The sequence below is a fragment of the Crinia signifera genome, chromosome 2 (assembly GCF_055691185.1).
Source record: "Crinia signifera chromosome 2, ASM5569118v1, whole genome shotgun sequence".
Classification (NCBI taxonomy): domain Eukaryota; kingdom Metazoa; phylum Chordata; class Amphibia; order Anura; family Myobatrachidae; genus Crinia; species Crinia signifera.
Genome location: NC_139218.1, coordinates 355745368 through 355762219, shown reverse-complemented (window position 1 = coordinate 355762219; position 16852 = coordinate 355745368). Strand labels below are relative to the sequence as shown.

General features: G+C 43.9%; 1 protein-coding gene across 4 annotated transcripts in view; it reads left to right on the top strand.

Moving 5' to 3' along the window:
• The window catches only part of RXFP2 (relaxin family peptide receptor 2), a 207492-nt gene extending 191213 nt beyond the window's left edge, over positions 1–16279 (top strand). For 2 of the 4 annotated variants that reach the window (XM_083169815.1, XM_083169818.1), the window contains 5 exons: positions 1879–1950; positions 6127–6356; positions 9684–10094; positions 12042–12260; positions 15414–16279. In XM_083169815.1, coding sequence (XP_083025941.1) covers positions 1879–1950; positions 6127–6356; positions 9684–10094; positions 12042–12260; positions 15414–15682 — 1201 coding nt within the window. In that variant the 3' untranslated portion in view covers positions 15683–16279. The remainder of the gene's footprint in view (positions 1–1878; positions 1951–6126; positions 6357–9683; positions 10095–12041; positions 12261–15413) is intronic. The other 2 variants (XM_083169817.1, XM_083169816.1) reach the window with 2 other exon arrangements.
• Positions 16280–16852: the final 573 nt, after the last annotated feature.

Below are 16852 nucleotides of genomic sequence, written 5' to 3'. Positions count from 1 at the left end.
ACATGTTTCTATTGTATTTTATACTTTAAAAATAAAATGTTAAATGTTTTTATTGAAACAATGAATTTTAAAATAATAATTATTTTGGTACTTGTTTCCTAGCACGGCCACACCGATTTACATCGGGGTGGTCGTGTCGGAAAAATCGGGTCGATCGCATCGCATGCGATTTGGTCGCATGCGATGCGATCGACGCGACCGACCCGATTTTCGACCCGATTTTTTAATTGAATGAAATGTAAATCGGGTCCCTGGGACCCGATTTTACATTGGATTCAATGTAAAATATTCCCTACACCCCCAAATTTAACGACGTAAACCCCACCCCACGATAGACGCCAACCCGAAGCGTGGCGAGCGCGTCCTCCGACCTTTTCATTCCCTTACTATCCACGTTGGCGTGGAGTTGAGAATAGAATAGTGTGGCGAGCGCAGCGAGCCACCGAGCCCGAAGCGTGGCGAGCGCAGCCAGCCCCGCGAGGGGACGCGTATACCTGTGAAGTTATACGCGTCCCCTCGCGGGGCTCGCTGCGCTCGCCACGCTTCGGGCTCGGTGGCTCGCTGCGCTCGCCACACTATTCTATTCTCAACTCCACGCCGACGTGGATAGTAGGGGAATGAAAAGGTCGGAGGACGCGCACCGCCGCCCCTCGCGGGCTCGCTGCGCTCGCCACGCTTCGGGTTGGCGTCTATCGTGGGGTGACGACGGGGACATCTATAATATGAAATGGGTCATATTGGCCCATTTCACATTTTTCACATTTTTTTAAAGGTGAGATGGACTTAATCAAGTCCATCTCATCTTGTGCCATTATAATGGCACAAGACCGACGCGATCCTCACGATTTCAATGTTAAAATTTTTTTAACATTGAAGCCTATGGGGAAATCGGGGGCATCGCGTCGGTCGCGTCGGGACCAATGTTAATGGTCCCGACCGACGCGATGCCCCCGATATTGTACCTTTGCCGGCAAAATGGACCTGATTTCAAAGGAAATCGGGTCCATCGTGTGGATCGTATACCTTAACTTAAAGGTACACGATCCACAAGATTGTGGCCGTGCTAGGAAACAAGTACCATTATTTTATTTATATAGCACTCTTTCTCTCCAGGCGCTTAACAGATAGAATGAATGTAATACAGTACAGAAACAATGAAGTACAGAAAATCTTTTCAGAAACTATAGTTAAGGGAATGCTTGAGTAAACAGGAAAGTCTTTTAAAGAATTCTAGAGTGGGATTTAAAGAACACATTTAGTACATTAAGTAATAGTTATCAAATGGAAAATACATGATTTGCATAGGATACAGTACCAGGGGTGTGATTTAGACCCAGTGTTCGCATGTGCAGATCTCTGATCTCAGATCTTCTGTGTTGTTTATTGTAACATTCATTGCTTCAATAAAAACATTTTAAGGTTAAACGTTTCAGTGGGGGCAGCAACAACACGACAGGGGAGTCGTTCCCTAGTGTTTTGTGGGAGTGGCCGGAAAATACAGGCCTGTCAGGTCCACTTCCTTGCACATTAGCAACTTTTGCAAGAAGGGATCTGGCGAGCATAGATGCCTTGTCCTGTGCTGGGCAAACCCCCTGCAGCCCAGTACTATCAGTTGTGCTTTTGCAAATTTCACAAAAGTACAAATAGCTCTGAATCAGGCCAAACGTTCATAAATACAAGAGAGAGCCATGGACGTTACATCGTACATGTTGAGAAGACATTAATTATGCATCACCGGGACTCGTTATCCATGGTAGAGTTGAAGGATTAAAAAGAAAGAAAAACAAAAACAACTAGTAAATAAATTGCTTGCCTACTTTTCTGATTTGTTTTTATCACGGTGGTGCTAAATTAAAGTAACACTAATCTCAATTTTAGAGGCCTGGAAAAAATTGAAATTCCGAACATAAGTACAAGAATGTTTCAGCCGATGAAGAATCTTTCTCATATGTGAGTACTTACAGAAACACTAACTGCCTATTGTGAGGTTAATTACTATAATCTGTTCTGCAGCAGATTCATACACTCACCGCTTGAAATCTGATTAGCGTTTGCCAGCACAATCTATTTACATGTATTTAAAGAATTCAAGCATAACATTTCAATAAAGCTTGTAGACGTTTATATTGTTGAAGGTATGTTGTACCCTTTCCCCACCAATTTCCTATGATGTTGGTGGTATTATTATTATTATTATTATTATTATTATTATTATTATTATTTAATTTACCTCTACTGATCACTACTGGTTCATTTTATAGAAAGTTCTTTAACCAAATAACAGAGTTTGGTTACTATGAGAGGTACAGTACCATAACCTGATCACTAGATGGAGCTTCAGTAACCAGGAGGTGAGAACCTTCAGTACCACTGCTTTTTCTTGGGGCTCTATCATTGGAGCCTCCACCCAAGTCGTGGACCCCCTTCTATCACTGCAGTTCCCCTCCTAGGCAGAAGGTTGGAATGGATTTTGATGATAATAAATAAGCTGTTTCCACTCAACGTAGCCAAGAGGAAAGCTCTTAAATATTCTAGCTTTTTATGCTGTTTGGAAACTTTTTACCTAAAAAAAAGCTCTAAATAATATCAAAGCATTTTTTTCCCGAAATTTGAATTCTCAATGGGACAAGTGAAGGAAAAGTAACAGTAAACTATTCTACTCCTAGGTGTTAGTTCAACTACATTGTGTTTCATGTTGGTCTTTTAGTAAATGCTGCATTCAGCTTTTATTTAAAGATATGTGATTTGGTTCTTTAGAAATCTGGACCCACCCATATTTTGGTATCCGATCCTAACCAAAACCTTTCTGAGATCTCCTGAGAAATTTCTAACCAAAACAAGTCCCGGTTTGGATCTTGCCGTGGTTCAAAATTCTGATTTGAAATCGGAATTTCGGGTTTTAGATTGCCAAAATTACATGATTTTAGTGTTTTTTTTTTTTAATCTATTTTCAAGAAATTCAAACCCCAAAATTTTGGTTTTAAATGTACAGTAAATTTCTAACCAAAACACCTTTGGTGAAACCAAAACACAACAATGAAATTAGAACAAAAACACATATTTATTTTTAAGGCATCGTTTGTGCTTATCTGGAGAAACTAAAATAAAATATCAAAAAACCTCTAGTGTCTAGTGTATCATCAGGGGTTAAAGTGAGGGGGAACGGGGTGAACCATCTCTAAGGGTGAGGTGGAAACATTTTAACCCCTGCACAGTAATACTCACAGAAAAGCATTCTAGTTTGCAGGGGGATGCCAAAAACCCTACCACTGGCCCTGACTCTGCCTAATGGGGGGGGGGGGAGAGAAATGAGTTCCCCCACCTCTGTATGACCACTTTAAACCCTGTTCATCATGTTTATAAACATGCAGAGCTTATCCTATCCTGTGCTGCCATCTAGTCATTATCCTTTATTTTGCCATTCATACGTCCTCAGCTGAATGTGAACTTATATACTGTAAGTTTATCATGTCATTTGTATTATAATTTACTTTGAAAGATGTATTCAGAAATAATAAAATATGCAAATTAGTTTTTCATAATTGCATTATAAAGAACTGTAATATTAATTAAATTAAATGACAGAAACATCTTCTTAGTAGGGCATACATTTTTCCCTTGGTGATGTTCTTCGTGACTGCCTAAGGGTAAATATCTTACAGACAGTGCCCTTTGCCCAAGAATTGGAGCAGCAAAGAACATCACTGTGAGTTATCAGGCCTGGTATTAAAAGTGTACAAAAATGGTGGAAATTCCACATTCGACTATAAGGTTTTAGCGCCTGATTCAGCACGGAAAAAGCACGGAAAATGGGCAAAACCATGTTGCACTACAGGTAGTGCAGATGTAACGTGCAGAGAGAGTTAGATTTGGGAGGGATGATGGTTTAAATCTAAATTGTAGGCTACAAATAAAGCTGTCTAACCTCTGTGGGCTACTTGTAAAAATAGCCAATATTTACCCTGCACAGAAACAATATAAATGTGTTTGCTCTCATGGCATACTGTAGCATTATGGTGTGTTCCAGATACACAATTACAGTACAGTACTTGATTTTCTACTTTACTGACTCTGGACCATTCTGTATAATTATTGTATTATGCAACTCTTCGATGGAAAATGCCTACTCGACAACTATACAAAACCAATCCTTATGTGATCCTGTGTGGGATCCTCTTTTTAATCTTCTTGTTGTCTTGAGATGTATCCTAAAAAAAGATGCAACATAAAAAGAAAGAGATGAGTATGTATGTGTGATGTATCACAGCAGTGTATGACCATCCGACCCTCCTTGAGCCGCCTGGGATTTTCCCGGGCAACAGGATAGCATGCGGTCCTTCCACATGCGATGAAACACATGTAGCCCTGTTCACTGCCGCCTGGAGGGAGGTTCGTGCATCAGATCGGATATAAACACCGCGATTTGGGAAAATTTCTCGGCCGATGCCTCGGAATCAGGTCAAACCGGCCCAAATCGGACTAGTGTAGGGAGGACTTAAGGCAGCTTAACATATCTTTCAATATAGAAAACGATGGAAACTTAGGGCATTGTTCTGGTCCACACGCAATGCTGAAAAATTTGCAGCATTGCATATGGATGAAATGCCACCCGCTGCTCACACAGCCGTCCGACCCCCCCCCCCCCACCCCCACCCCCCCTCGCTCAGGGAATTACCCTGCAGGGCTGCGAAGGGATGTTTTGCATAAGCATCCATTTACAGCCTTGGGTTCGGGGGCTAAATCATTCGATAGTCACCGATTTGGAAGGTGCACGCAAAACTAAGACAATTTCTGGTGTCTTCGATTTCCGTGCTCCCTGTATGGGAAGAGGGTGGGCAGCTGACATCTGGTGACATCAGCTGCCTGCCCCTGTAACCCGTGTCATAGCCTAATATCCATGGGAACACCCAGTGCTTTAATGGGAACACCGCAGCTCCCTGCCCGGACTGCTAGGTGCGAACAGGACAGCAAATGAGCGGGGGGGGAGCGATGGAACCAGAATAAGGCCCTTAATATTTGCAACCACCAACCTCTATAACACTGCAATCTATAAATGCTGCAAATACTGTACAAATGGGTTGGGATCATTTGGTCTATTGCATTATGGTAGAAAGTCATTAGGTCGAATCCATTAGGTCGACATGCTAAAAGGTCGACATGATTCTAGGTCGACATGGGAAAAGGTCGACATGATTCTAGGTCGAAAGGTCATTAGTTCGACAGGTCATTAGTTCGACAAGGTCATTAGTTCGACATTGTCTATGTCGACATTCACAAGGTCGACATGGGGTTTTTCACTGTTTTTTTACCTGAATGTCAACACAGTCGACATGGACACAGTTTAAAGTGCACTGCATCCCCTCGCATCGCTCGCTGCGCTCGCTATGCGTCGGGCACGGTGCCTCGCTACGCTCGGCACACTATTTTATTCTCCCACCACGCCCTAGTGGATGGTAGGGCATGAAATACCGCCTGTCGGCACATGTTGGCTCAAAAAAACAGTGAAAAACTCCATGTCGACCTTGTGAATGTCGACATAGACAATGTCGAACTAATGACCTTGTCGAACTAATGACCTGTCGAACTAATGACCTTTTGAACTAGAATCATGTCGACCTTTTCCCATGTCGACCTAGAGTCATGTCGACCTTTTAGCATGTCGACCTAATGGATTCGACCTAATGACTTTCTACCATAATGCAGTAGACCAAATGACCGCATCCCGTACAAATGGTGAGTTATTATGTCATTTCTTATAATTGGTGAATTCTGAGGGCATGTGTTCATTTGGGGAAAAAACTGCCCATAAGGAATAATGCACCTTCTACTTTCAATTATTTTGATATTAAGTAACCTCTAAATGATGGGACTACTCAACATACAGCATTTATATGGTTACAGAACTCCTTGTGGACTTCTAATATCTTGTTGACTTCTCATACTGTATCTGTATATTTACATACAAAGGGCATTTTATACAGTAGTATTTGTTTATATCATTCACAAATACATTTCTTAAGAAGTAATTATGCCAGATATTTGTTTGCTAAATTAATATGATTTGAATAGTAATTTGTTTTTAAATCTTGACTCTTGTTTTCCTTTTCTTTTTTTCTTCCTTTAAAGATATTTTAAAAAGTTTAGATACTGTTCTTACGCCCCTCACGTACGGGTATGTACACCACTTACAGACGGTATATCATCGCTCGAAAACCTTCTGGCGAACACTGTTCTCCGTGTATTTGTCTGGGTGATAGCTTGCATTACCTGCTTCGGTAACATCTTTGTTATTGGAATGAGATCATTTATTCCATCAGAGAACAAGACACATACCATGTCTATAAAGATCTTATGCTGTAAGTAGATTCTTATTTTATTTTTAAAGTGTTTTCTACAGCTCAGTCTAGACCAATAAATGTCATGTATTGTACTGAATAAATCCAGTCTTTGGGGGGGGATTATATGAGGTTTCAGATCTAGTCGACTTATTTTGCAACATCTTCATTTACTTTGTTATCAAAAAATTGACTAATGCTTAGAACTCTATATAAAAGCAGTTGAAAAAAATGACTATGGCTATAAACCCATATACTTCACTTTGATAATCACTATAGAAGCTACAGATAATGCATCTAGTCCAATCTCCTTTCCTGTGGTAGGGCGCAAGCGGCCATGCTTAGTTTTGGTGCACTGTTCATTCAACCTAGAGCAAATTGCTTCTGCTCAGATAAAAAGGCTCGGCAAGAACATGCACTTAAAAAGAAATTACTGAAAAATTGAGCAAGCAAAATAGCTCTGACCTTTTTAATGCATACTTTGATCTAATAATGGGTCTAATTCAGACCTGTTGACTAGGATGTACACTCAACGCCTAGCAAACGCCTAGCAAACAGGTCTGCATCACCCTGACGGAGGCCAGCCACTAGTATGCAACGCAATGTGTATGACAACACATCCCCGTAGCATGCGGCCGGAGGTAAGAGAATTAATTTGATGGTTGCCAACCATCAATTGATATCTTTCCCCTTGGGAAATAAAAGTCAGAGTGAACTGACTTTTATTTTCTAAGCAGATCGCCTAAATGGGGGTGGGTGCGGATATCGTCCACCCGCCCCCCTGGGAGGCATCGACCCGCCTACGATCCCAGGGGAACACCGAGCATTTATATGGGGATGCCCATAAAACGCTGGGCGTTCCTCTGATGATGGGTGGGTCCCCAATTGATTTCACTATGGTGTCACCGTAGGGGGATTCCCAATTGGGGTTCAGGTGGTATTTTAGGGACCCCTTTACAATCCCGTAGGTCTCTTCTCCTGGAGACTACGGTCTTCCTCTGTGATTGACTATCACTGAGGGAGACTATGGGCTCCAGGAGAAGAGACCTACGGGACTGTAAAGGGGTCCCTAAAAGACCACCTGGACCCCAATAGGCAATCCCCCTCCATACGGTGACACTGTGATGGTGACACTGTAGTGAAAATTTCCCATCAATTGGGGACCCCCTGTAGGTGTACCAAACACCAATTAAGCCCACAATATCCACACCCCCATCTATAGATTTGTTTCGCAATCCACCCCCATCCAAACAATTATCAATTTGAATCAGAACTTATTTTTTAATCCTAGTTTCATTTCTTGATTGTATTTCTATGTATACCTATTTTATTTTTCACGATTTATTGAGTAAATTGTACACTTTAAGGTGGCAAATCTTCATCTCAGTCTTATTCTTCAACTTCTTACACTCATGACATTCAAATAAATACAGGCAGCGCTCATGCCCATCCACCAAACATTATCAATGCACCTGTTGATGCTTGCGATGGCTGGATCAGTGGATAGGCCCGGCGGGTGTAGGGAAGAATTTGGCCCATTTCACCCATTCCCAGTGGTGCATTGCAGTCCGGGTAGCGTGCGTTGCTTCCTGACATGCTCCCACACTCAGGGGCTGCCCCACTGTTTGGTAAAGAACCCCGGTGCATCCGCTTTACAGATCTCCAGAAATCAGAGACTGCTGCAGCAACTCTGTGGTGGGAGCGGTGAGGGGAGCGGCAGTGGCAGGGAGCAGTGAATATTTAAATAATTATGGTGCGGTAAGTAACGCCCACCCCAGTCTCCACACACTCAGTGCCTGTCATTTATTTACAGTTTCTTATAAAGTACAGCATATTCCGTTGCGCTTTACAATTGGAAATTACATACCCTAGAAACTGTACCATTAAAAGTATAGAAATAGAGGCGTGACCACACCCCTTTTCCTGTGGCCATGCCCCTTTCTGATTTTGTACCCTCAGATGTTGGAGGGTATGTCATAGGTGCTAAATCTCAGGACTGGATATGGAATTCAACAACACACACAAGCTATTAAGTCAGGAGCGGTGCGTTTCAAACAACAACACCAAACCTGATTTCACTATGGTCATTGAGTATCAATGCAAACACATTCTAACATTATGGTGGAGGCTTTAACAAATTACAATCTTAGGTCTTTGGCAAAGCATAAGATGAAATTATACAGCAATTTTGGAAGTAAAAACCCCCAAGGTTTTCTCGGGCAAAGTCAGGCGGTTTAGCTAGTTATAGCAATATAATAAAAAGTATTAGGATAGAAATGGAAAATAAACAATTGTTATAAAGAAAAAAATTGAGAATGGATTTAGTGGTTTATGTTTTCTCAAGTATGGGTTGTCCTCATTTATATGAATAAGAATTATTTCAAGCTGCTATTAGCAGAAACATGTGCATGGTGTTAGAGCTCTTAATCTAAGGAAAATGAACGCCACTGGGAATCTGTTATTTAGCAGAACACTGCACAGTGCACACGGCCTTTATAACAAGCATTATCCACCCAGTGGTGGCGATGTGTATGGCATGCATATTGCATGGCATGCCTCAATGCACCTCAGTGCGCCTAAGCACAGGGCCGGTGCAAGGCACCGGAGCGCCCCAGGCGAGTCGGGGTGGGGGTGCCCCGGTGCTGGGGGGGGGGGGGTGTACCTGTCCTGCGGCTGTGTATATAAAGCTTGCGGCGGCGGCAGCGGGGGGTCCCTGCAGTCAATAAGAATTTAATAACGAGCGCTATCCGCCTGGCTATGCGGAAGCGCTTCTGTTGTGAAAACACTGGCCGCACGGCGCACGCTGATTGGCTGAATCTCAGCCAATCAGCGTGCGGCCAGTGTTTCCACAACAGAAGCGCTTACGCGTAGCCAGGCGGATAGTGCTCGTTATTAAATTCTTATTGACTGCAGGGACCCCCGCTGCCGCCGCTGCCGCAAGCTTTATATACACAGCCGCAGGACAGGTACCCCTGCGGCACAGGGGGGGGGCGAAATGCCGCCCTCCAGTGGCCGGCGCCCTAGGCAAATGCCTAGATTTGCCTAGTGGTGGCGCCGGCCCTGCCTAAGCACACTACAAAAGTGGCACGCCAAAACCCTCGCCTAGGCGCACTGGTGCAATTGATGAGCGTGGCCCCACCTGTACATATTTGATCTCAATTGTCATAGCACTCAGCTTCAAAGGACAAGTGATTCACAGTGTAACTAAGCATACATTTATGAACTGCTTTTCTGTATTATATATTAGATGACTTTCTATCTTTCTATTTTAATGACCATTGCGCATGACAGTTAAAGTAGCTACAATATTCCAATTTTGTATTTTAGAACTTACTCTTTTTCCAACAGGTGCCGATTGCCTGATGGGAGTATATCTCTTTTTCATTGGAGTATTTGATGTTAAATATCGAGGACAATACAAAAAATATGCACTTCTTTGGATGGAAAGCCTGCAGTGCCGAAGCCTTGGGTTCTTAGCCATGCTGTCCACAGAAGTATCTGTCCTGCTTTTGACCTATTTGACTTTGGAAAAATACCTAGCCATTGTGTTTCCATTCAGCAACATTCGGCCAGGCAAGCGGCAGACACTGGTGACCCTGATAGCCATATGGGTGATTGGATTTATAATTGCTGTTATACCCTTTTGGAATGAGGACTTTTTTGGAAATTACTATGGGAAAAATGGGGTGTGTTTTCCATTGTATCCTGATCAAACAGAAGAAACTGGTGGCAAGGGATATTCTTTGGGGATATTTCTAGGTGAGCAATGATTAAATTACAGTTCCATACCTCATTACTGTTACAATGGATTTTTTAACATATTTGCAAGCCCGCAAATGGATTTGTAGCCGTACACTTCCTTTCGCACAGTGGTCCCATTAATTCGCAAGGGCACTCTAGAGGGGTGGTGTCTTAACTGAACGCTGGCCGTGCATATTTGTGGCTGAGTGATCAGGTCTGAATTACCCCTATGTGTATTCATTACCCTTTTTATAGTAAATAATTGCACACAAAAAAAGACAATTGATTGGTTGTTTGGAGTGTTGCGACTCTTACAGTGCTAGGGTGCTGGGCACAAGCATTCACGTTCTCCATACACTATAGATAGTTAAACTATTAATAGGAGTACAGTCATGGTCTGGCATTGTAGCTATTTTGGAACCATACACTACGATGATATTTATTGGTTGCGCTGTTGGAGCATGTGTGACAAAATGAGAACTCTGCAGCCTTACTAATGTCAGCACACCTTCGCATGTGCCCTTTGAAATACCCATAATTCCCCCATTTTATATGGCATCCAGTGTGATTGACTTTAAAGTTATGCCATCTGCTGTTGGATGGGTTTGGTTGTACCTGACTGCACCCTCTTATGTACATGATTACACATTGCAGCTTGCAGAAGGACCTTGGAGGCAACCTGCTAGAAATGTTATGATAATATCTGCCACGGGTTATCCAGCCATAGTTAGACGGAGAGTGATGTGCATGCTAATGATGTCATGCTCTTGCTAGTAGAGGTGTACCTGAGTTTCCTGCTGGGTGGCTGGAACGAAGGGGATGTTGCAGTGCAGTGTAGGGGTGGTGCAGCTCTTCTTCTAGCCAGTATATAAAGCCATTGCCACTGACTGAATCTCTGTACTCATCCAGCTCAACCATAGTATAGAAGGACCTGCTCTTGAGGACTGCAATGGATAACACATAGCCACCAAGTGCACTATTAAGTCATCCATACCCAAGACCAGTACCAGGAAAGTTATATATCTAAGTGGGTAAGCCAGAGGTGGAACCAGAGGTGAGGTGATTATAGGCTGTATGGACTTGAGATTGAGAGAGAATGGGGAGTCCCAGAAGTACCAGGGGCAGACACTGCATTAACACCTATTAAAATCCTTTTGAGAAGCAGCCGCTCCCTCTGGTTGTACATTGGGCCGATTCTACCATAAGGCAGTTTCCAAGGGTGCTGGGATCTGGGGTGGTTCCAGTCAAGGGGCTGGAAAGTGAGTATTGGTGGCAGTGTGGAATTGAGGGGGACAGTAAGTTGAAGCTTTGCCTAGGGTGCCGAGAAGCATTACAAAGGGCCGGTATGAGCGGAGTGGGGTGCTGCCTTGTGATCAGTACATGTGTCCCAATTTCAATGTGTGTTTGTGTGTGTGTGCGCGTGGGGGGAGGGGGTATTCACATTTCTTTTTACAAGGATTTGGGCACATCCACGTCCTGTTTCTGGACAAATCAGGTGTGCAAACACGAGGCTTGGGGTTGCTGCAAAGTAAATAGTGTTATTCCTCTAAAAGAAAAGAAAAGTATGTGTACAGTTTGTTAAAGCAATAGGATCCATTGGTCGTCCATATTCTTGCAGCTCCATGGATGACCCACCTTGTGTTCCATTTTTACTTTTTCCTTCATAATTCTTGTATGCATATAATGTTGTCCAACTGTGATGCTAGATTGTAATGTGTGCACACACAGTGCAATCCAGCGCCACCAATATCTATTCGATATGGGCATCCACCGGCCCCCAGCTGGCAGGGATGTTTGGCGTGGGGGGGGGATAGGCTGCATTAAGCAGCATGGCCCTTGTTCCGAGAATGTTGTCATTATTGTCTCCTGTATTCACATCAGTGGTATTGTGTTTATTGTTCCTTTATTGCCCTCATTTTTTGTTTACTTTTCTCATATTTGTGTTTCTTATGTATCCATTGACAGGTGTAAATCTTGTGGCCTTCATCATTATAGTGTTTTCTTATGTCAGTATGTTCTGCTCGATACAGAAGACCGCTCTAAAGACGTCAGAAGTCAGGAATCATATCCATATGGATGTCGCAGTTGCCAACAGATTTTTTTTCATAGTTTTTTCAGATGCCGTGTGCTGGATTCCGGTTTTTCTTCTGAAAATCCTCTCTCTGTTTCGTGTAGAAATCCCAGGTAAGCTACTGTTGTGTCTGGATTACTGGACGCATGCAGGTATAGTGTGACCCTCATAGAGGATGTGCTAAATGCGTGACACGCTGTCAGACTGCCGTCAGAAATTGTGGGGCCTGGGATTGACAAAATAGGCAGTCTGCTCCCCTCACTATTTATTTACTGGGCGAGCGGCCGCGGCAACACACTGTTCTCTGCATGGTGCACCTTCTCTATTTATTTATTTGTTTACCAGTGGGCAAAAGGGCGACCACACTCCAACTGATCCCTGGTGGTCCAGCGGCTCCAGGCAGCTCCTCGTCATCTGGTGCTCGGCGTGACGCCATTACGTCATGTCGCAATCGCGTGGTGGGGGCTTTTTCTGGGGTGTTCCTGCTGCCCACTGCACTGCCTGTGTGTACAGCAGCAGGCAGTAGGGCAGGCAGACAGGTGCTGAGTCACCAATGATGGGACGTGGGAAGGGGCTGTGTGTGTACAGCAGGATGACCCACAGCCCGACACTTTTGAGGTGGGGAGATGGCGGCCAGAGACAACCTGCGGCGGCGAGCTGATAAGAGAAGATGGGGCTGGCAGCCATTCGGGCTGCGGGGATAGAGCTGTCTGGGCCCGACCCTCTGTCAGAGCGGCTGGGCCCGGGACAGTTATCCCCATAGTACCCCCCTGATGGCAGCCCTGCACGCTATCCATTCATGTGAGTGTTGTACACGTAAGTAGTCTCAGTACTCCACATGGGATGCAGTTACAATTCCGGCGGTCGGAATCCCGGTGTTCAAAATCCCGACGCCGGAATCCCGACCGCCGAAATCCAGACACTTTCTCCCTGTATGGGTGTCCATGACACCCATACAGGGAGAATAAATTAGTGTGCCGAGAGTAGCGAGGCACCAGGCCCATCTGCGTGGCGTGCATTAAGCCCAGCTAAACGCAGCGACTGTATGAGAACTTTCCTGGTAAGCCATGTCAGTTTGCTGATAGGCCACATCTCTTTCAGGGGTTGATGTATCAAACAGTGAAAAAGAGTGGAATGTGGAGAAGCGGACCAGTGTACCAGATAATACGAGTCAGGGGGCGGGATGAGGCTAACGTCACCAAGCCCCGCCCCATGACAGTCAAAAATGGCAATATGCGGGTCTGAGGTTTGGGGGAGGGGCTAAAATGCAGTGAAATGGTGCCATTTGCGTAATTTTAGCCCCTCCCCACTGACCTGCAAAATTTGGACTTTAATGCAGTGGGGAAGTGGGATGCAGGGAAGATGCGGGAGACTTCCTGGGGGGCCGGGAGGGGGACCCGATTAGGGTAGGCAAGTATGGATGTAACATGTGTAGAGAGAGTTATTTTGTTTTTGTGCAGGGTAAATACTGGCTGCTATATGTTTACCCTGCAATTTAGATTTCAGTTTAGTTTCAGCTTTTTTCTATTGTAAATGGCAGTGACGTGCGGTGGTGGCTGTGACTAGAGAGGCACTATCCACTTTATCACTTCTACAGGCTTAACCCTTAGATTGCCAACGTTGCTGTGAACGATCCTCAAAATATCCGCTACAAATGCCAGCATCGCTCACAGCGACTGTTCTTTTAGTATAAATAAATACAAATACAGCAAAGTCAATTCATTTAAGTCTAGTTATATTTTGCACTCAATAAAAGATATTTTGAGGATCTCTCACAGCAACACTGGCACTCAAAGGCTTTATACATCTGCCCCTATGTTTGTTGCAGGTTCCTTACTTATCAAATACATCACAGAAACCAGAATAATCATTTATTTGAGCAAACCCAGTAGTCTTTGGTTGCAACAATTTGATATTCAATTCATGTATAAAACATTTTTTACACATACTTTATAGTATAAAAACATAGTACTGCATAACAATAGGACATAAGGTAGGGTACTTGTTTCCTAGCACGGCCACAATCTTTGGGATCGTGTACCTTTAAGTTAAGGTACACGATCCCCGCGATGGACCCGATTTCCTTTGAAATCAGGTCCCTTTTGCCGGCAAAGGAAAAATCGGGGGCATTGCGTCGGTCGGTACCATTAACATTGGTCCCGACGCGGCCAACGCGATGCCCCCGATTTTGCCATAGGCTTCAATGTTAAAATATTTTTTAACATTGAAATCGGGAGCATCGCGTCGGTCTTGTGCCATTATAATGGCACAAGATGAGATGGACTTGATTAAGTCCATCTCACATAGGGAAAAATGTGAAATGGGCCAATATGACCCATTTCACATTATATATGGCCCCGTCGTCACACCACGATAGACGCCAACCCGAAGCGTGGCGAGCGCAGCGAGCCCGCAAGGGGCGGCGGTGCGCGTCCTCCGACCTTTTCATTCCCCTACTATCCACGTCGGCGTAGAGTTGAGAATATATAGTGTGGCGAGCGCAGCGAGCCACCGAGCCCGAAGCGTGGCGAGCGCAGCGAGCCCCGCGAGGGGATGCGTATACCTGTGAAGATATACGCGTCCCCTCGCGGGGCTCGCCACACTTCGGGCTCGGTGGCTCGCTGCGCTCGCCACACTATATATTCTCAACTCCACGCTGATGTGGATAGTAGGGGAATGAAAAGGTCGGAGGACGCGCACCGCCGCCCCGCGCGGGCTCGCTGCGCTCGCCACGCTTCGGGTTGGCGTCTATCGTGGGGTGGGGTTTACGTTGTAAAATTTGGGGGTCTATGGAATATTTTACATTGAATCCAATGTAAAATCGGGTCCCAGGGACCCTATTCACATTTGATTCAATTAAAAAATCGGGTCGGTCGCGTCGATCGCATCACATGCGATGCGATCGACGCGATTTTTCCGACACGACCACCCCGATGGAAATGCTAGGAAACAAGTACCTAAGGTAGTATAAGGTACTTTACTTTAAATGTTACTTGTAACTATTTAAAAATAGTACAATACAAAGCGGGAAACAGATGGGCCATTCCAGAATAAAACAATGTAATTAGTGAACGTCTAGCAAAACACAAATTTCTCAAATGAAATGAGCATGCTAACCAATCGCGGTCCTCATGTGTTATGGGAACGTATGTTGTTGTTTTATTGTCATTCTGTCGTATAGCCAGCAAATCCTTATGTGCACGTGCTGCTATTTACCAAACCAGATTCCAGCCTCCTGTTATAACGGTCTTCTGTTTATATTGTAGGCACCATTACTTCCTGGATTGTAATTTTTATTCTACCGATAAACAGTGCCTTAAACCCCATCCTATACACTTTAACTACAAGCTTCTTCAAAGAAAAACTGAAACAGCTGCTACAAAGACAACGCAGGCGCTCAATATTCAAGGGCGAACGGAAAAGTTTGTCCACATCTCTAGTATGGACAGAGGACCCCATTGCCCAGCATTCTGCACTAAAACTTGGGTTCCTCCATAAAAAGTCTTCTGTGGATACAGTCATCAAGTGTACGTGATGGAGAGAGAGAGAGAGAAGCTTCACAGGAAACAAGCCTCAACAAGATGCACCTTCAGGGTCATGTTGACAGACGAGTATAAAAGAATGAACAATTACACAGGACACGTGTGCATCCATATGTAGCTTTCCTTGAGATGAAGGCCAAAGACGAAACTGTTAAGATTGCCAAGACTTGTCTTGGTACAAAGTATTAAGCATGGTCTTTAATGGAAACATTTTTTGCTAGCAACCAACAAGTTGGTTGTTACTTATCTGGACTTTGCATTTATCCTTTATTGCCATCAGTAACGGACACTTTGCTGTAATCGATGGAGGATTTCAATGTGTAGTCTTTAAGACTCTGCCATGTTCAATACAATGACTCTTTACTCTCCTTATAGGAGAACATTTATGTTTTATTAGGACATGCGTGTCAATTGTTTTTCTACTACTTTGTGCTATTTATATTCCATTCTTACATTTTCTTATTTGGACGAATTGCAGTTTTACATTGTTTTAACAAATGTTTGCCGATTTATCAGATAATGACATAGAGGGTGAGATTTAATAGGATGAGATTTTCAGAAAGTGAGAGATTTGGGAAGAAATCTCCAGTTTTTTTAAAGCAGTAACCATTTACACTTCAAAATCAAACTGGTTTTGCAGTGTAAATGATTGCCGCTTTAAAAAAAATGGAGATTTCTTACCAAATCTGTCACTTTTTGAATCTCTCATCCTATTAAATCTCACCCACTGTGTTAGTAATACCCCTTTCAGACAGAAAAGTCTGAAAATCCCGGCAAATACACGGCACTTAAAATGCCGTGTCGTTTTGCCACGTGCAGCCTGACCCCCCTTCACACAGAAGAACAAATTACCAGGTTGAAAATTTCAACCCGGTAATTTGCTGAATAACACGGGTATTTCTTCTGTGTGAAAGGGTCAACACGGGCCATAAATACCGTGTCCTTGACCCTGGTCAATTACAGGGTCTGAGACATGGGATTTACTGTACGACACGGGTGTGCCCTTTCACACAGAAAAAGGACCCGTGTATTTAATGAAATTCCCGGGTGGAACTGCTTCACCCGGGTATTTCATTTTCTGTGTGAAAGGTGTATTAAAGAGAATGTGATCATGGGAAGGAGAGTTTTCCATAGATGCTGAACATAGCGATTTTCTATTGGTG